The 20,158-nt window shown below is 40.9% G+C and overlaps 2 protein-coding genes across 7 annotated transcripts in view; one reads left to right on the forward strand and one right to left on the reverse strand.

Annotated features, from left to right (window-relative positions):
- The window catches only part of LOC144052084 (rho guanine nucleotide exchange factor 26-like), a 34,594-nt gene extending 30,565 nt beyond the window's left edge, over positions 1-4,029 (forward strand). For all 3 annotated transcript variants that reach the window (XM_077565887.1, XM_077565888.1, XM_077565886.1), the window contains 3 exons: positions 2,033-2,103; positions 2,195-2,299; positions 2,462-4,029. In XM_077565887.1, coding sequence (XP_077422013.1) covers positions 2,033-2,103; positions 2,195-2,299; positions 2,462-2,604 — 319 coding nt within the window. In that variant the 3' untranslated portion in view covers positions 2,605-4,029. The remainder of the gene's footprint in view (positions 1-2,032; positions 2,104-2,194; positions 2,300-2,461) is intronic.
- The window catches only part of dhx36 (DEAH (Asp-Glu-Ala-His) box polypeptide 36), a 34,992-nt gene that overhangs the window by 12,532 nt on the left and 2,302 nt on the right, over positions 1-20,158 (reverse strand). For 3 of the 4 annotated variants that reach the window (XR_013294153.1, XR_013294154.1, XM_077565885.1), the window contains exons 5-26: positions 20,067-20,105; positions 19,231-19,401; positions 19,080-19,159; positions 17,772-17,846; positions 16,986-17,152; positions 16,812-16,893; positions 16,589-16,729; positions 16,051-16,156; positions 14,559-14,646; positions 13,352-13,407; positions 13,174-13,238; positions 12,696-12,839; positions 12,281-12,398; positions 11,208-11,306; positions 10,212-10,385; positions 10,028-10,114; positions 9,861-9,944; positions 9,306-9,405; positions 9,109-9,199; positions 7,694-7,814; positions 4,941-5,093; positions 4,474-4,760 (exon numbers count right to left, since the gene is read on the reverse strand). Coding sequence is in view for 2 of the 4 variants with exons in the window: in XM_077565885.1 (XP_077422011.1) it covers positions 4,506-4,760; positions 4,941-5,093; positions 7,694-7,814; positions 9,109-9,199; positions 9,306-9,405; positions 9,861-9,944; positions 10,028-10,114; positions 10,212-10,385; positions 11,208-11,306; positions 12,281-12,398; positions 12,696-12,839; positions 13,174-13,238; positions 13,352-13,407; positions 14,559-14,646; positions 16,051-16,156; positions 16,589-16,729; positions 16,812-16,893; positions 16,986-17,152; positions 17,772-17,846; positions 19,080-19,159; positions 19,231-19,401; positions 20,067-20,105 (2,496 nt within the window). In the remaining 2 variants the exon portion in view is untranslated. Of the gene's footprint in view, positions 1-4,265; positions 4,761-4,940; positions 5,094-7,693; positions 7,815-9,108; positions 9,200-9,305; positions 9,406-9,860; positions 9,945-10,027; positions 10,115-10,211; positions 10,386-11,207; positions 11,307-12,280; positions 12,399-12,695; positions 12,840-13,173; positions 13,239-13,351; positions 13,408-14,558; positions 14,647-16,050; positions 16,157-16,588; positions 16,730-16,811; positions 16,894-16,985; positions 17,153-17,771; positions 17,847-19,079; positions 19,160-19,230; positions 19,402-20,066; positions 20,106-20,158 lie in introns of those variants that run through there. The other variant, XM_077565884.1, reaches the window with a different exon arrangement.

A 20,158-nucleotide genomic window follows, 5' to 3' on the forward strand; every position in this document is an offset into this window, starting at 1 on the left:
AGCGGCCTTTTTAGATTAATTTTGGTCAATTCCAGGTGTACGTCAAATACGGACTTGTCTTTGAAAAATTGACTGATGATACACAGGAATCTGTGTTGCCTTTGAAATGGCAAAACTACGCTACCAAATGTCATACATGTAATAATAGTCTTAATTTAGGTTCAATAAAAAAAATGTAAAAACCATAAGCCTTGATTAAATTTGCATTTCTTCATCAAGCCTCCTTCAAAACTACTTTTTCCGATCATCTGAACGGAGTGTGCAAAAGTGTGGCCACCGCTAATGCTAGTTAGTACATAGCATAGCTAGCTAGCACTACTAATAAAAAAATATTGCAGAGCCTCCAAATTCATTTAGGTCAGAAGTATGGAAGCATTTGGGCTACTCGGTTGAGAACAGATATGGAAGTTGCTTAGTTGACAATACCCAGGCTACTTGGCAACATGAAATTTAGTAGCCATGTCTAGCATGAGCAAAAGGATAAATAAATAAAAAAAAGTCTCCTGTGCGCATACTAAAAAAATAAACCAAAAGTCTGCCATTTGGGTAGAAAGCATTCATTTAGGAGTCGTTTTTGGCCATTTACAGGGGTCCTTAAAAAAAAAAAACTTGTTATTTTAGATCTGGTCAGATCGCTACCAAATGTTAAATCCTTTTTTTTTTGTCTTTTGCGTATGTACAGAGCATGACTGCAAACGGTGCAATGTTTGGTTAGCGGTCATAAACCTTGTTTTAACTCCGCTCCAAAAGGTCAGCGTATGACTGAACACATTATTGTGTGAGATCAAGGTGTGATATTATTTTTGATGCTTTTATGCCTGTAAGAAATGTAAAAATTGTGTGTATAGTTTAGAAAGTTTTATGATGGTGACAGGCTCACCCTAGAACGGATTAATTCAACTTCCTTTGCTCCCCTACGGGGGAAATGGGATTCGAATAGGAACAAATCAATATTGTTGAAGTCGGAGATTGAATTTTATTAAGTTCAGGTCCTGGAAAGGAACCAGTGTCACCTGCTTGTTACTGCAATAATGTGCACTCGCCTGCTTGATACTGATATGCTATTGAGGTTTCAATGAAATAATTTTGAAAAGGTTCTAATGTATTGTTCTAAATGTCCACGCATGACAAATATTGTTAAACATAGTCCAAAATACTTTTTGTTGATATGCCGTAAACAAGCATATACAATAGTCAGTTAAATAAACATACTGCTCCATCTTGTGATTGGTTTATTTAAAATCGCTGACTGGCATCAAAAATCCTAATTATACGACATCCTATGACCAGTAAAGTGGGCAATGTGAGACACCATGTGTCCTAGAAAAGATCAAAAGGCAAAGTGCACAATTGGAAAACAATAATCCAGGCTGACTCACAGGCTTTGCAAGTGTGAGTGCGCAAACTTGACTTCCGTCAGCATGTTCCTTCATGTTTTAGGAGTCAACCCCAGAAAACACTCAAACTCATTTATCCCTTCAAATTCCCTCACTCTTGAGATGCTAACCCTCAGCTCAGTGGGATGTGGGAACAGGTGAACCCCAGAGATAAAGTTACGTGGAAACTGACCTGCGTGGCTCCGCCCACTACGTGCGTGTGACTTTTCTTCCCACAGAACAGACAAGAATGACAGAGAAAACGCTTAGGTCTCTCAGTGGCCTCCTGAGATTTTGCCTTTGTTCAACAACACACCTCTGTTGTCTCTAAACCTGCTGAACCGCTCAAATCTCCACTCAATGAGGCCCATTCTGTTGAAATGCTCAATGCTCCCCCCATGCACCATCTAATACTACAATATATGTACTGTCAGAGTGCCTGGATGTTGATGACATAATATTTAGAACGTTGGAATAGGCATATAAAAATACATTTTGTGGATAAAACTGCTCAATTTATATTTTTCTAATGAGCTTTTTTTCATGACATTGCAAAACGAAACATAACAGCATAGTTAAATGGGTGTCTGAAAGTGTACCTAATGTTGTGTCCAGTTGTTGCTAGTTGACACAACGTGCTTTTTGTGTGTTTTTAGGAACGAACGTGCTCGGTGGATCAGCGCCCTGGGCCACAATGTCAACAAAGACAAGAATCAGGACAGGACCAGTAAGACAATTGCGCCCCCGTGTGGCTGTTGAATAAAACGCTTGTGGTGTCCAAAAAGAGTCCTTGAATAAAATGCGTGTTATTGTTGTAGATGCCACGCAGGTGGAAGTGATCAGAACATACACGGCCAAGCAGCCGGATGAGTTGTCACTGCAGGTGGCTGACGTGGTGCTCATCTCACAGACGGTAGAAGATGGTAAGAAACTGATACTTTCATTTGTGTGTCTGATATAATTGTCGATCTTAATACTGAGATTTTTTACCTTCCTTTGGTATCCATGACAAGTCAAGCATGTTGATTCATTAGGTTGTTGGATGCCCACTGAGCTTGAGGTTTCTCTCTCTGTCTTTATGTCAGGCTGGTACGAGGGCGAGCGTCTACGTGATGGCGAGCGCGGATGGTTCCTGGCGGAGTGCGCCGAGCCCATCACGTGCCAGGCCACCATCGAGCGCAACATGCAGAGGATGGACCGCCTGCAAGGCCTGGAGACCAACGTGTGACATGGACACTGATGTCTTCAGGGACTTTTTCACGCTAGTCCTTGATGACCATCAATAACAGGGAAGACACAAGATGGCCGACATTTTAGGAATAACTCATGGGAACTTGAGAAGGTGACATCAACTTGATGCCTTAAAAAGTAAATAAAAATAAAAAAGTAATAATGAAGAACTCATGAGATACATACTGTGTGGAAGAAAGTATTGGGACACCAGGCCACATGACACAACCTTGTAAACTAATCCTAAAATGGCTGCTTCAAAGTAAAATGTCCGTCTTCCTGAGACTTTTTTGTGGGTCTACTCACGATAGACAAACCGACCAATTTTCATGTTGCTAAGTGAAATTAGCCTTGGGGGCTAAATTATTTAATCTAAGGCGCACTACTGAGCTACTACCATATTTTCTCAAATAGTGGCCCTCTCTCTAATCGACTCCCCGGGTGCTTCAGAAAAAATAAATGCCTCTCAAATATCCGTTCATCCATTTTGTTCATAGATAATCAGCACCAAGACATACAATGGCGTCAAAACGCAATTTTTTGTTGTTGAACGAAGCGCCTCAACTTCATCGTAGTTGCCAAAAGATTGAGGCAAAGCACTATTTTATCTAAATGAAGCTCCACAATTCACTTCAACATAGTTCCTTGGCGCCAACATGCCACAAGATGGCCGCAAAGCACCACCTCTGTCTAAATGAAGCTCCTGAAATTTAGTCTTTCGGCTACAAGTAATAGCATAGGATAGGTGTATAACGCCAATATCAAAGTGCCTGCCACATCTGCAGTTAAGTAAATTGATTTGAAGGTGTGTTCCATAGGCCATTTGGTGGAAAGGTGATATTGAAGGTTGCCATTGTGCGCGTAAGGTGGAAAATGCCATTTGTTGAAAGCTGTAGGCACTTGTTCAAAAAAGAGACCTCAGAAAATGCACGCACAGGTCGATATTATGAACACACACACACAAACACACACACACACACACACCCTTTTGGTAACGCATGAACATGTGTGAAGTTGTTCTCTCGCGACTGAAAGTGCTAACAAGACCATCTGTCACCGCCGTGGGGGTCTGGCCATGGGAAAGTCCTTTGCCCCCACATCCTCAACATTTCCACTTGCCAGCATGAGTTCCAATTACTTGTAAATCAACTGTGTACTATGTAAATATGTAAAGAAGTCTCAAATTTGTATGTTTTTTGAATTACAATACAAAGTAGCAACTTGCTCATTCACCGTCAAAATTGAATGAGAAGGTGTCTTAATTTTTTTTTTTACTTCTACTGTAAATGCTGTAAACGAAATACATGCGGAATTTGTACTGCATGTTATAGATTGTACAGGTGTACCTAATGAAGTGTCCGGTGACTGTACATATGTCACATCAATTATTAAATAATAAAAGCTTCATTGTTGACCTATTGACGACATGACTTACTGATTATGACAACTTTTTGGCTTTGTTGTTATACATTCATGTGTTCTTGTTTGTGATTTGATTTTAGGAACACTGGCGATTATTTATTTATTTATTTAACCAATTCAAAGTGTTGAAAATACCTTAGATACATTGGCGCTTTTACTGCATATTTTTAAACATTTTGTTTAAATACGTGTATGCAACAGGTGACAGGGAAGACCCAATTAAAGTTTGGCAAACACTGAAGTACACACTTTTATTTCTTATTGTTATAACATTTACACACTAAATGAATTGTTTTTTCAAATTCTGTACATGTTGAGGTGACGACTGAGGAGATGCAGATGTGCTTTGAACACTAGGTGACCGTTCCTGCTTTCACTTTCTATTGTCCAACTGGTCAGAAACGACCAAACATTTGGTGGTTTTCGAATAAATACTTCGACTAACCTGTGATTCTTTCACTCAGGTCTTGTCCCAAGCTAATTGTCGTCATCCTCGTCGTCGTCGTCATTGAAGTAAATGTGTTGTCCCCTGGGGGCCCACGTCCTGTCGTGGCCTCTGGCCCCACCCCCAGCCGCCGCCGTTGATGTTGCCGCCGTCGTCTCCTGAGTGGTGATGAGGTCGATGATGGCCGTGATGACGGCGCAGTCTTTGGACTGGTGGTTCTGCCAGTCCACCGGGGCCGGCCTGCGGATCTTGTCCTCCAGCAGAGAGTCCAGCTCTCGCTTTAGACTCTGGGGGAAGGATAATAACAATGAAAGCTGCAAGAAGTGATCAACAGGCACTCGAACCCCCTTTTTGATAGTGAAACAAAAATAAATACATTTCAATGAAACAGTATTAAGGAAAATACATTCATATTAGTATAAAATAGCTTTAAAAAAATGCTTATTCTATGTACTGTTATGTCGGACCTTGACGAGGTGAGCGGTGCGCGCCGGCGACCTGAAGACGATCCACTGGTCCACGGCGATGGTCTCCTGGCCGTCGTCCATCTGGATGGTGACGTCACCTCCAAAGAAGAGCAGGGAGAAGGGCGACACTTCGGTGCAGTCGTACAGGAAGATCTGAGGAGTCACAGAAAGTGTGACACACACAGCCTGACCGAGCCTCTCACAGCGGCCCATTAGAGGCGGATGAAAAGTGTCTGCCGGTGTAAAAAGAAATGTCATCTTGTCCTCTCAGTTTATATTTAAAAAAACAACAACAACAAAAAAAAAAAAACAACAACACTTGGAAATGTTAGTCAAGCAGCAAAGTGAAGATGTGTGATGCAAGCAGGTCAAGATAAATGTTATGGGTTTAGTTAGTAGAAGAAAAAAGTACAGTGTGTTTGACATCGACCATTCAAGTAAAAGCATTTACAAGCTGGACTATACAAAACGGAATTTTTTTGCAAAGGTAGAAAGGGATCTTTTCATTCACAACAGATTCTCTGTTAATTCGCCAGAAAACTTTGCCGTTTTTGGGTTAGGGATGAGTTTGGAAATTTGGGTTTGAGTAAGGGTTAGGGCAGAAAGTTAGAAATTGGGTTTTGTGGGATCGTGTTAGTGGTTTGGTTTTAGGGTTTGACAATTACAATTGGAGTTCAGCAGTTAGGGGTTTGGGGTAGGGGTTGAGTTAAAATTAGGGTTTATTGTTAGGATTAGGGGTTGGATTTCAGGTTTAGGCAGTGCATTTCAATTATTATTTTGTTTATTATTGTTGTACAGTCGTGGCCAAAAGTTTTGAAAATGACACAAATAATAATTTTCTTGAGGTCTTGGGGAAAAAAAAGGGTCAACATTGCAAATATTGACACTTTGCATAAATGTAACTTAATTGTCAATAAAAGCCTTTGACACTTGTGAAATTTTTGTAATTAAATTTCACTATATCATAGTAACATCTAAGAAAAATATCTAAAAACACTGAAGCAGCAAACTCTGTGAAAACCAATACTTTGTGTCATTCTTTTGGCCATGACTGTAAAAGTACACCTGTGCATAGGAGAGTCCTCCACTGCCACCTACTGTAGTGGAGGTGCAATGACACTTTATTGTAACAGCAAAAAAACAAAAAGAAGTTCTCGTTTGCGTGAGTTGTTATGGTTCAGTGGTCCAGGTTTGAGGTTGGGATTTGTGATTAGCGTTAAGAGTTGGGGCTATGGTTTCAAGCAGGGATGTGATTTGACCAAAGTGAAATTATCTGAAAATTTAGCCGGGGGTCTGGGGGCCGCTGGCACCCAGCTAGGTCCAGGGAGCTCATGGGTTTTCCGTGTTTTTAAGTACTTTCAATGCACTCACATGACAAAGAAATAGACAAAACAACAGCATCAATTTTCAATGTATATTGAACTATCCCATATAAAATGGCAGTTTTAGTCAACTCAAAATCAGTCACATTCAAAAACATTGGACTGCCTTTGCTTTTAAAAACTATCACTGAGAATATCATCATATCTAACTAATGTGATTACTAAGTTAACACATAAATAATGTTGAAGAGTTCAAATTTCATGAACAAATAATTGTATCATGACCAAATGAAAAGTAACTCATATTAGAGCATACCACAAATGTCTTTGTTATAGCAGAACATGTTATCTGTCGGAGTCATGTGCATACACAATGAACTACTACTACTACTACCACTACTAAAAATAAAAAAATAACGGATTTTTTTTTTGGGGGGGGATAAAAAAAAAAAGCGGAATTCCACGAATTAGCGGAAAAATCACATCCCTGTTCAAGTTAAGGGTTAAATTTAGGGTTTGAGGTTACAGTGAAGGATTTGTTAGAAGGGGTTTGGTTCAAGATTATGGTCCATTTATTTACGTGTGTATTATTCTCAGCAAAAGAGTAATGGCTTGTGAAATCCATGATGCTATCTGTCACAAAAAGGGCCAGGACGTTACAGATGTACTGCTGGCGCAGGTAATAAATCAATCCTAAAAGGCTGCTTAAGAGGCAGTCTGCATTCAAGAGGCACATCTCATCCTGGAAGCTCAGTGACAAATACAATCAAATCACAAAAAGAGTACGAAGAAAGAAGAGACGACCGCCTCGGCCTTGTGAGGTAGGAACGTGACAGGCCGCCGGGGACGAACGCGTCACGGCACCGAAACGTCATCGCCACCCTTCTATTTCTCTACTTGTGCGCGTGTGGTCTTTCGAGCATAAAAGCGTTTGAAAGGCAGTTGAAAGGCAGTGTTTTAATCAAATATTCATTGGGGGCTAAAACTGCCAACCTTTAACCACTTGCCCATCTGAGAGACAGCGCCAGAAGCAGCACACACAAATACATACTTCCACTTTTTACACTGCCTGTAAAAATTGGTAAATCCCACCTCATTTATTTTTATTTTAAACAGTACGAAATGGGGTGGACAAAGTCAACAATGTCCTTTTCCGCAATGCTGGGAGAGATGTGTGGATCTTTCTCCCACTGTTCATTTAGGCATTTTAAATAGTAGCAGGTGTGTACTGACATGCATTTGCATATGTCTAGTTAATTCTCAACACAGTCACATCCCATTATTTCAACAGGGGTGTGTCGACTTTTTATATCCATTATCTGAAAGCAGGATGCTGTATGAGTGCATGAAAGCATAGTTGCAGCAAAATCCCGCCTTTGCTGAGTTCTGGAATAAAAAATAAATAAAAAGAGGGATAAAAATATTCCTTACGCTGCTGGTCCTCATTTTGAGGTGATAGATGAGCCACGTGTAGTTGAAGTTGGTCTCCTCGTAGTTGACGGACTTGGGGTGGATGCACACTTTCCCGTCGTGCTTCGTGTACACTTTCACCCTGCACGAGATAACACCGACAGTGTGTGTGTTAACAGTACAAATCGGTAAAGTCTTATGTCAAATGAGGGGAAACTAAAGTTATATAGGTGTTAGTAATATTAACTCATTTGCTCCCAAAAACGTATAAATAAGACGTATTAAGCATACAGAAGGCTTTGATGCAGCCTCTCAACTGCAAAGAACGGGTGAAGAAATGGTAGTTATTACACAAACGGCCAGCAGGTGGCAGCAGAGCATAGGACATGAACCAGGACTATGTTGAAAAAAACTAAATTACTCAGAATTTTATATAGATTTGTGAATAATGATGAAACTTAGCTATATTCTAATGCTAATTGCTGCAAAACGCAAACAGATAGAAATATTATTTTTTCCTGATGAAAGAAGAGACTTTAATCTTTCTTTTGGTAGGTTTCATGTTTTTATAGCAATAGAACACAATGTTCTGAGGGGCCTTGCAAAATTAGTCAAAATCCAGTAAAACAGCCGGGAGCGAAGGGGGTTGCTTCAGTAAAAATGGCTGGGAGTGAATGAGTTAAGTGGAAAATAAAACAAATGTACCTTTACAGAGTCAAAATGGACGGCACTGCCTCGCTACAAACCAGACAATATTCCCCAGGCAATTAAAAAAGGAAAATATCTCTAGTAAAAAAAAATGTTCAACTACATATTCTTTCTGATGGTTAACCCCAATGATTGTTTTTTTGTTTTTTAACACTGAAATATATATATATTTTTATAACAATAATAAGATCATTTTCTGGGGTAAATGTTAGTTTTTTTTGTTGAGAGAGACATGGTACAGTGACTAAGCAGCACCAGCAGATGGCACTGCACATAAATGGTTTCAGCAGAACTGTGCAGCCTTAAGTGTCATGATTCTGTCTAAGAAAGTTAGATGGAGTAATATTCTAGTTATCATTGTAATGGCAAACTTGGAGTAACTTAGAATTTCATTAGAATTCTGATGCACCAGTTGCTTGCTTGTTTAATTTTTAATTTTATTTTTTTTCTTTTAGCTCCTGCCAGCAGGGCTCAGAAGGAAGCACAACTGTGATGAGCGTTTCAGACGGCTACGTTCCAAATGGCACGGCATGAGCCTGACAAAACCATCGCATTGACAGCAGGGAGCAATCTGCACTTGGCCCGACCGTCTGGTTTGGTTGTGAAATAAACAACAACTTACAAAAGGTTGCATAAAACATAAGTGAAAGTGTTGAAGTGTCACAACTTTGAAAGAGATGAGCAACAACAGAGTTTGTATGGAGATTAATATTAATGATTTTGCTCACCCGGGCCTCTTTTTGCTGTGTGATGGTCGGATCATGGCTACTTTAGGATACAGGCCAGCGACAATCACCGCTTTGATCAGCTTCTCGTTATCTACGGGAGGATAAAAGATATCCTATTTATGTAAACATGAACTCTCATCACTTCTATAATTATTATTATTATCATTATTATTAGACAGCTCCTTCTTTCTATCCACCTGAATTGACATTCGAGTTGGGGTCTTTAGGGTCCCTGCTGCTGACAAATCCTGCATGCATGAGATGTTCAGCAAACTGGCCCTTCATGTTGTGCAGCATCTAAATGATAAAGAAAGGAATGCAGACACACATATTATGTAGCATGAGAAAATGAAGACACTCCGCCATTTCTGCCAATCAGAAGCTTGAAGAAAGTCATATCCAGAAAAGACGCCATAATTAGACAAGCAAAAAAAAAAAAGACAAGCAAAAAAAAGGAAAAAAAGTACATTCCATTAGTAAATCTTTGACAAAATATTCTTGTCTGCTAAAAAAAAAATAGTAAAAAATATTAAATATAAAGGGATAATTTGATGTCATACAAGTAAGAAATTCTAGAATGCTGACACATATTAATATAAAAAAAATCATAAAGTTAAATAAAATGTGATTCGTACACGTAATAAATTCTAAAAGGCTAAAATTAAACAAAATAGTCAAATCAATTATGATGCCATACACATTTTATTCATAAAAAAAACAACATATGTGGCCATGAGAAAATTTGAGATCACCTGAAGCGTGTTGGCAGACAAGAAATTGTCCCAGCAGAAATCACGCTCGCACCGGCCGCCGTGTTGTTTAGCTTCCTGCCAGCCCTGACCAATCATTGGACAACAAATCAAGATTGACTGATTTGTGTATGACACACTCCAAAATGAGACATGATCTATGCTACTACCTGGAAGGCGTTGACAACAGTAAGGTGATCACTTTTCGAGTTCTGGGAAAGCACTTTTCTCCTCTTATCTGCCAACTGCTCTTTACCCTGAAAAACAGCAAGTCACGGGATATTGTGATCATGTGACCGTGCATGGATTGTTCCTGCTGCTCCTTGCTTTCATGTGTGAGGGTTGGCGACCTACCAGGGGTATAAAGAAAGGGTCTTTGAAACTGAGGGAGCCGGCGATGGTCAGCACGGGGTCGAGGCAGCCTAGCAGTGCTCCAAACAGGATGAGCTTTCCGATGTGAGGTTCCACAGGCAGGCGAGCCAGGTGAACACCCAGCGCCGTCAGGTTCTCGGAATGGTCAAAGGCATTCTGACACATGAAAAGGGATTATCCTTAGATTTTATGAACTGCTCATACAATTATTTCAAATGTGACATGTTTTTTTTAATACAAATTTAAAAGAAGGGATGTTTGATGCCACTTTTTTCTGTCTGATACAGGACAAGTATTCATTCAATCCATTGACAATTTTTTTTTTTTTTACTTTTCTTTCTGATGCAGATGATTCATGTCAAACTGCCACAGTGTAGCGCCATCTACTGTCGAGGAAGACTTACAGATTTTTTTTATTTTTATTATCTGCCTTTACTATTGGCAGCTGGTATCGGCAGCCTCAATGAGCATCAATACCTGAAAATAAGGCCGGTATCGGCTCCATATCGATACCTGGCATTTAGAGTTCCCCAGTGTTACCCCGCCCCTCCCTACTGCCTGGCCAACCCTGAGTACTGCTTTAGTTGCCATGACAACCAGGGTTGGAGTTAGGTATGCGTCCCAGAGTGTGAAGAAAAAAAGTGTGGGTCCATAAAGGCCGTAAAAAGCAAGCATTTGATGAGATTTTTAATTATTAAGTACAAAAACCATAGGGCACACTGAAATTAGAATGTCTCACTAAAATTGTGCTTCCTTGCAGAGGTTTTAAAATACATATATTTTTAACTAAAATGTGTTTTTAGCCACAACCTAATTATCAGCTTTTATTCTAGAAAAAAATAACATTTCAGCTGCAACATTTCCTGCTCGAAGCATGGACATAAACAATCGAGACTGACCTAGGATAACGTCGACACCAAAGACATAACTGTTTCTGCCCGTTTGAAAAAAATCCCCCAATATTTCGCTCTTCCTTACCAGGTCTTTGAGGTTCTTTATAGCCAGATTCACGGCCTTTTCAGTGGGAGGGTCCAGAGCTTTCTGCAGGAAGTGAGCGATGCCTCCAAGCTTCAATATCTGTACAGAGAGTACAAACCCCATCACACACACCAATACATCTAACTGACACAAATAGAAAAATAAGATCACGCTTGTTGTAATTCTCCTGCTCGACGTGCAAACGGATGCATTAAGGCCACCTCTCACCTGCCGCCTTCACTGGGAAAATGTAATCAAATGGTTCGAAGCTGAACTTCAGGAGCAACGCTAAAAACACACTCAATAAAGCCGCGGGTGCAAACACTCGACGGGAGCGACCTTTGCTTTCGTGTTCCATTAGCATGCGCCGAGGCAGACGGAGTGGATTGGGAAGCTTTGCGGCGAGGACGGTAGAAACAAATGGCAATCCATCGCTGAAGAGGCGACGCCGTCGCCCACTCCAGAGGGCGTCGTGTGAACAGTAAGTCCTTTGTGCTAAGTGCAGTTATTTAGGTAAAAGGAAAATGGTTGCAGAAAAAAAACAATTTAACAAGTCCTCCAAAAACTGTAAGGCCATTTCAGCCAATCAGAGACCCGAATAAAGTTATTTATAAAAAAGCTACAAAAACAACATTATTGGGTCAAATTAGGACTGTGCAATTAATCGAAATTCAATTTCCATTATTACATTCCACAAATGCAAAAATCAGCATAATCATAGAAAAAGATTTTGACAGCCAGTTTAAAAAGAGGCTTCTGCTAAAACCTCTGAGAACAACTATGCCACTCCCATTCTATGTCCATGTCGTTTACACAAATCTAGAGCTTCAGTAAGAAACTGGAAAATTGTCACTTCAACAGGTGGTTTGAAACATGCTACGTATTTCGAATGCAGCTTGCTTGTAGACATAAGAACCAAAGTGAATTGGGAAAAATATAGAATTTTAAAAGTGTTAATATGGACATGGCCTCAATGTGTCACGCTGCTGAAAAATGTAGCTGTCAAACAACTAGAAGATTTGTGCTCTGAGCTGCACGACTGTGATTGGACCGCACGTTACGAGCAAGCAGACCTTGATCTGCAGGCACAGCTCCTCCAGCGGAGTCCTCATGATTTCTGGTAATTGGTAGGCATCCAGAAGGCTGGCTCGGAGACCGTTGTACAGATGATAGCACTTCCCCGGGCACACTCTATGCATATGGATGCAGAGCAGAGAGGAGAGGGAAAATAAAGGTTATGTCAGGGAAGAACAAAAAAGTTTAATTGAGAATCAATGGCATGAAACTTTTAAAAGTAGCTTGTGCTAATTGGGCCTGGCTCCACTCTGATGTTGGATAGAGCCAGTAGAAGCTAGTAACATTTTTGCTTTGTGACTTTTGGACCAATAACGGGGAAGATAAATGGAAAATCGGCATGGCATGTAATCACAGTGGCAGTAACATCCATAAATGGCCCCGGTGAGTAAACAAAGGCAAATACATACGCACCTGCCAGCGCGCCCTTTCCTCTGCTTGGCGTTGGCCAGGCTCACCCACTCGGCCGTCATGGTGCTAATGTTGTTGTTGGTGTCGAAGTTGGTTTCCTTGATCTTGCCTCCATCGATCACAAAAACCACATCATCTATGGTGATGCTGAAGGAGGTGGGAGGAGGGGAGTGAAAATGCGAATGGAATGAAATCAGACGGAAAACCACTTCAAAGCGAGTGGTTCGAAAATGCTTAGTTTTGACTCAGATTCATGCTTGAGTAGAAATAAAATTGAGCCCTGGGGGGGAATTCAGCACCTATTTTTAGAGAAGTGAAGGAGAGCACGGACAGCTTCTTTAATTTGTGCGTGAGCACATGAATAAATCCCCAGTTAGTCAGCTCCATTCAAGCCACTATCGCAGTCCTTAATCATTAAGGACACACAAGTGAAATTGGTAAAAGCCTCGGCGAAAAATAAACTTTTGTCCTTCAGACTTACCTCGTCTCAGCTATATTGGTAGCAATCACAATCTTCCGCACACCAGGTGGAGGACGTTTGAACACCTGGGAGGAGCGGAGGATGAGGGTGAGATTGGATTCCAGCGAAATCAGGGAAGAAAAATAAAGCTGGACGTTTGTCTGAGGGGTCGAGAGGTATGGAGGGGGCCAATACTGACCAGTGTCTGATTAACTGTTGGCATGAGTGAGTGCAGCGGGATGATAACAAAACGATCTGCAACAACAAGAAGCACAAACAAGGGCAGCATTGGTGCTGGCAAAATACAAGATATGCTGTTCCAAGCTGCTGCTACGTGATAGGTCAGGGGTCTCAATTTACTGTATGCGGGGGCGCCTGAGACCACGAAAAGTACAATTAATCCAATCTTTATTGATAACAGTTAAGAACATGAACGGTTCTTCAGAATGTAAACAACATTTGTGACTTTGTACTCTATCTGCCTGCTACTTTGCATACTCCTCATGTCTAGTTGAGTAAAGACGTCTGATTTCTTAAGCACTGCAACTTTCTCTGTGCATTCAAGTCATGTCAGGGTGTCAATGTATTCAACTAATTTTGAAATTGGCTGTTCTTGTCATCACCTTTTCTGTTCACGGTAGGTTTTGAAAAAGACATGCCTGGTACTTGGTGACAGGATATCTTTTCCTTTTACTTGTGGTGTCGCTTCAGAATTATGTTTCGCTGAAAGCTGTCATGAGCCTGAGCTGTGGCAGCCCATAAGTGATGAAAAACACACAAAACTAGTCCATTAACTCATTTGCTGTTTTTTTTATGCTAGAGCATACAGAGAAGACTTTGATGCAGCCTCTGAACTGAAGAGAACGCTTGAAGCAATGGTATTTATTACAAAAACGGCCCGCAGGTGGTAGCAGAGTATAAGATATCAACAAGGGCCATGTTGCAAAAGGCCCTCTTTTCCCCACTGTTTTAACAGATTTGTGAATAATGATGAAACTTAGTTGTATTCTAATGCGAACTGCGTCAAAACGGAAACAGATAGAAATATACTTTTTTCCTGATGAAAGAAGAGACTAATCTTTCTTTTGGTAGGTTCCATGTTCTTATAGCAATAGAACACAATATTCTGTGAGCCTTACAAAATCAGGCAAAATCCAGTAAAACAGTTGGGAGCAAAGGGGGTTGCTTCAGTGAAAATGGCTGGGAGTGAAAGAGTTAATAATATAGACCACTAAAGTAAATTATTTGTGGTCACTATGGTAATACCAAAGATGATAGGCACATTGTTATACCTTTTGAAGGATGTTCAAATGATGACATTTAGTTGCTTTAATGACATCACGTGAAATAGTAATCACAGTGAAGACATGTATGTGTGTAGCATGTGAGTGTGTGTATGCATCTACCTGATCTGAACATCTGCTGCGCCATCAGAAGGTCATTGAGGCTGCTAATGTTGTCCCAGCCCGGCAGGAAGACCAAGATGGCTCCTTCCTATTGGATCACATAGGAGTAACAAAAGATAAAGTGAAGAAACTCTCATATCCTACTTATCCTTGGTCTTTGTCAAAAACACATATTTACTCCCAGCTTCTTCTCGTCAACAATTTGTCATCACACATGTTGACATTTGCTGTCAAATTCATGGCAACGTGGTGTTGGAAAACAACTTGAGCGGGTCTATTTTTATTTTGTGATTAATGTTTTTTCATCATTTCACAGCGGCGCTTTTAGATGAGAGCAGAAATACTCTCGGGATGATATTAAATTGGTTGGAAATAACTCTGCAATTTATCTTCTCAGAAGAAGCCGGCACGGAAAATATTCTTGGCCGCCAGCATCACTGTTTAAATTACAGCTAATTGTTAGTCTTAGTCTTTTATTAATGCTTAGAGGAAATGGAACAGTCATTTCTGTCATGTTGACTTACTATTACTTACTATTTCCCCCAAATATCCATTCATGGCTGCATGTCATTGCCTGAGTGTCTAATCACGGCGTGCTGAAGTCATAATTAACCACTCATACAGCACAGTTGGCTGCTTCCTCTATTTACAATTTTGTCACGGCCGATCAGTCGCTTTCCTTTTCGGCCGTCTGACATACGTCGCGGTCAATCTGCTCGGCTGGCTGAGCGCCGCCTTGACTGACGGACAAAACGGCTTCTTATCTGACGGGCTAAAGACTCTCTGTGTTAATCACTTGTGTTTCATAGTCCTTGCTGCTTAATTTACTTGCATGGTCAAATAAACCCCAATGTATCCCGTGGGATATCCAGTTGTGTATGATTATTTTTCTGTTCTCCTCCTCTTCTTTTCTTTCGCTATTACACACCTGAGGGTTTTGACATTTTCCTTAGGCTGTTTACGATAAATATCTATATTTCCCATTATTCCCTACTACAAATAAATGGCTCACCCCGAAAGATGCCTAGGTTCCCACACATGCAGTTATATGGATTATAACCAGCTTCTGTGTCAGTTGATTATGATGGATGCGCGCATTATGTCAGCCACGTTGCCCAGCAGTTTACCTGTGAATTTATGCCTGATTTAAAACAATTGAAGTCTTCGCACGACAACACTAACGAAGGGCAATAGAACGTGAAGCTAGACGAGATAGACAAAGATAATACGGAATGAACATGCAGCGGGAGAGCATCTGTACAATCGCTCATTAGCGCTGATCCGCTGCCCAGTTGTCGTGTCATTTTCTCTGATCTTATGTCACTGTGTGCTTGGTTGCTAACCCTTCTGTTCCTCCCATCTGCTCTACCTCCACACATACGTCAAGCAGAGATAATGACGCCCAGTTTGGATTTTCACAGCTATACAGTCAGAATTCTAGTACTTGACCTGATTGTATTCTGCGGGTGTACCTCCTAAAATCTTAGCTCACCTCATCATTGAGCACAATATGGCGGATGAGCGCCAATATGAGGTCCAAGTCAATCTTGTCATCGCTGTCCAGCATCTCAAGAGCAGAAATCGTACTCTCAGAATATCTGAGGAAAAACAAATGACATACATGTTAGGTTAAATGAAGACTTAATTTGTCTATGAATGCAATTGTAAATGGTTGTTTGTGCCTTGCAATTGGCTGTCAACCAGTCCAGTTTGTGCCCCACCCGTTGCCTCTAGTCAACTGGACTAGGCTCACATGCGATCCTAATGAGAACAAGCGCTGTAGAAAATGGATGGATGGTCAGTGTGACAACTCCAAATGTTGCTTTAGTATCACATAGTTTACATTAAACCATGTTATTCTTGGAGCATTGGGACCGAGACCTGCCATGAAGACCAAAAAAATAAATAAATAAATAACTATACCTGCCCCTTGTGGGGGTTGACTTGACTTTACCTTCAAATCGCCAAACAACAAGTGAGCAAAAACGACTCATCTTAATTTAGCTCCCATGCGGCGTTCTGTAGCCCACCTGGCCTGGAGAGTGCGAGCATAACAAGGCCAGCTCTCCTTGTATTCGGCCTCCTTCTCCTCCTTCTCGGGTCTGGAGTGGCGCCCGTGCAAGAAGCCTTTTTTCCAAGCGGGTCGGCGGTCCTGGTTCTTAGGACGATATCTGGTGGAAAAAAAACATACACAAAAAACCGACACCGTTTCAGCAGTTATGGGTAACGGTTACGTGTTAAATTGAATTCTACCTTGTCATCTCCACAACATCCTCAAGGAGGAACTCCTCCACTGGGAATGTCAAGCCCGGGATGTGGATCATGGGGCAATTGTCTAAAGGTCGGGACACAGAAGGAGCGTAATTATTTAATAAATTCAAAACATAAGTGCTGAAAGATGAGGCTTGTGATTCAGGAAGCAAATACCAAAGTACTTGGAGAATTTCTCTGCATTGAGCGTGGCGCTCATCAAAATGACCTTGAGGTCGTGTCGCACGTCGAGTAGGTCCTTGACGATGGTGAGCAACACGTCTGAGTGCAGGCTTCTCTCGTGGATCTCATCCAGAACTAAGTGACTGATGCTTGACAACTGCCTGACAAGGATAATAAGACACACGTTTTATGCGTTTCATTCTTCTTCTTTTCTTCCTACTATATAGATTTGTGTGTTTACATATGTTTGTTATGGCTTGCATGCAAATTGCCTAAAATGATACATAGCTCTGGGATTCAAACAGATGTGATCTGTGTTTGGTACTATAGCAGCTCATCTGTGAATAAGTTATTGGATTCACTGGACTGGAAATATTTATGCATCATACATTGAGTACAAGTATAACTGTACTGCACCAACCTCAGGGCCCACTGCTGTGCAAAACATGAGGCATAAGAGTTGCAGCGTTTTGTCAGACTGCCCATAGCCCTAAAGTGACTCACACGGGTCAAGTCGTGCCAATTTTGGGATGAGCACAAATGAGATAACAAAAGCTGGCACTTTCGCTTCGGAACGAGGATACTCGTGATGCGAGAAAGAGTGGGCGGGGATGACTCAACTGTGTTTGTGTGTGTTTTCTCCCCCTAAGAGGATGGGTGGTCCTTACTAATGTGTCTGGCACTGGCAGCAAGCACAAATCAGTGAAGTCAAGTAACACAGAGGGAAGAACGGGCAGTTGAAGTAGTTGAAAAATAAATGGCGGAAGGAGAGACACTCACGGGTCTGAGCGAAGCCACTGGAGAATAATGCCCGTGGTACAGTACAGGACTGAACCTTGTCTCCGTGGTAACTGGCTGGGAAATGACAACAAATAAAAGCATTTACTAAATCAGCTTCTAATAAAACTTCACAGATGACCGAGTCATAAATTAAGTTTGGCATTTTGCGAAAATGTTTGTTCTTTAAATGTGTAGATAAGTCCAAGAGAAGAGGCCATTATTTTCCCCATTTTCTGACAGTTGGTGTTCATTATCCTTTACCATCTTTGCTACTTTCATCTCCTCCATCATTCTTCCTTTCTTATCGCGTACCAGCTGTCGCCAGCACAACTTTAATTTATGGAGCTTTCATTTTGTACACTTCTAATTACAATAGTCAGCCACAGCATTAGTGACACTGGCACAAACTAATGAAATCGAAACATGAGTGCATCACACTGTACAAGTGTGATGCACTCATTCTGGTACAAAACATTACCCAACGAGATAACCCTGAAATGTGGGGTGCATCAAGAGTCGTTTTCTCGGCCCATTCGGCTTGGAAAAATGTCATGCAACGTACGTAAATATCAGTCCTGTCCTATTGACATTTGCAAATCAGGAGAAATCTGACAGCCGAATTTCATTTTTTATAGCGGCACTTTCAATGGTGGTGGGTGTGCACTGACTTCCATTTTAACATGAGGCTGAATTTGACTAATTTGACTAATTAATTCTGAACATAACCACATCCCCAGGTTAAAAGGGTAAGCACACTTGTGCAATTATATTATCTGAGTTGTTTCTTTTAACTTCTCTTCTCTCAAAGATTTCTTTTTTTTCATCTCTTGATTCGGTTTTAGACCACATTAATGTTGAAAAAAGTATTGAAAAATATCTTGGTCTCATTTTGTATATTAGGGGTGGCCAAGTTTGGTCCTCGAGAGCCACTGTCCAGCCTGTTTTCCATGTTTCTCTCCATTAACAGACCTGATTCAAGACCAGGATCGTTATCAGACTTCTGCAATCCTTGCTGATGAGCTGATCATTAGATTCAGCTGTGCTGAAGGAGGGAGACATGGAAAACAGGCTGGATAGTGGCTCTCGAGGACCGGACTTGGGTACCCCTGCATTAGAGGCATGAGCGCCCAACTCCTCCACAACAAAAATACCTTTAAAATGCCACTAGGTGGCAGTATCACTTTCAGTTTCAGTTTAATATATAAAGAGCAGTAAAACACAGGCTAAGCATTTCCATGTGATTTGGGATGGGAGGGCTCTCAAATTTAAAATAAAATCAGTTGAGATCTTGAAATGCACTGCACTGACCTCTGCAAGCGAATTTGGTAACCACATGAATTTCCACTTCCAACCCTTTCCGCCCTCTCAGCGGCCACACGCTCTGCCACCTGGGTGATGCGCGAACCGGCAAATTAGCCAAAAAGTCGAGCCGAGTGAGCTACATATGGAGGCGGCATACCGAGATGGCGCTTATGCGACGAGGCTGCGTGCAAACCACGCGGCACATGGAGCCCATGCCGCGGTTGATGTGGTCGTCCAGGATGAACTGGGTCACCTGGGTAGTTTTTCCGCAGCCCGTTTCGCCACTCACCACCAGCACTTGGTTGGAGTTGATAAGCCGGACCAGCTCCTGATGGCACAACGCGGTCAGATAGAGGAGAAAGGAAAGCATGTTATCAGTGTTTAAAAATAAAATAATATGCATAACATTTGACTGTTTTACAATACTTTGGTATTTGTTTAACTTTACAGCAGACAGAAATTGTCAAAAATCCCCAAATTTAAAGGAGTGGGGTGGGAGGGGGAAATTTTGGTAAATTCTACAAATTTAAAACAGCTAACGTAAGTCAATTAAATATTATTTATTATTTATTATCTATTTTTCTTTGTGTCCGCATGACTGTATTATACTTTAAGCATTAAATCATAACGCACAAACTGTTAAATTCTCTCTATTCCATTTAATTTGCTTTTTTTTTTTTTTAAATAAAGTACAATATAATAGAGTGCTAGTTTTTCCTTATTACAAAACAAAAACGCAAAAATTTGTTTTTGCAAGGGAGACTGGAACAGATAACTGGCACTACCATTAATTTCAATGATGAAAGTGGATTTGAGATATGAATGTTAGTTATGAGCATGGTCACAAAACGGTATAAACTTGTATATGTTTTATGTCGTTTTTTTGTTTGTTTTGTAAAGCACTTTGTGACAGCTAAGGCTGTTTGAAAGCGCTATATAAATAAAGATGACTTGTATATTAATGCAGCACTGAAGTCATAATTAAGAATGAACCTCTTTCCTCCCATAGGATGGTAACTTCTGTCTGAACATCTATGGAAAAAGACAAAAAAGACAAATTATTATGTATTGAATATGCATGAGAG

The sequence above is a fragment of the Vanacampus margaritifer genome, chromosome 5, assembly GCF_051991255.1.
Source record: "Vanacampus margaritifer isolate UIUO_Vmar chromosome 5, RoL_Vmar_1.0, whole genome shotgun sequence".
In the NCBI taxonomy this organism is placed as follows: domain Eukaryota; kingdom Metazoa; phylum Chordata; class Actinopteri; order Syngnathiformes; family Syngnathidae; genus Vanacampus; species Vanacampus margaritifer.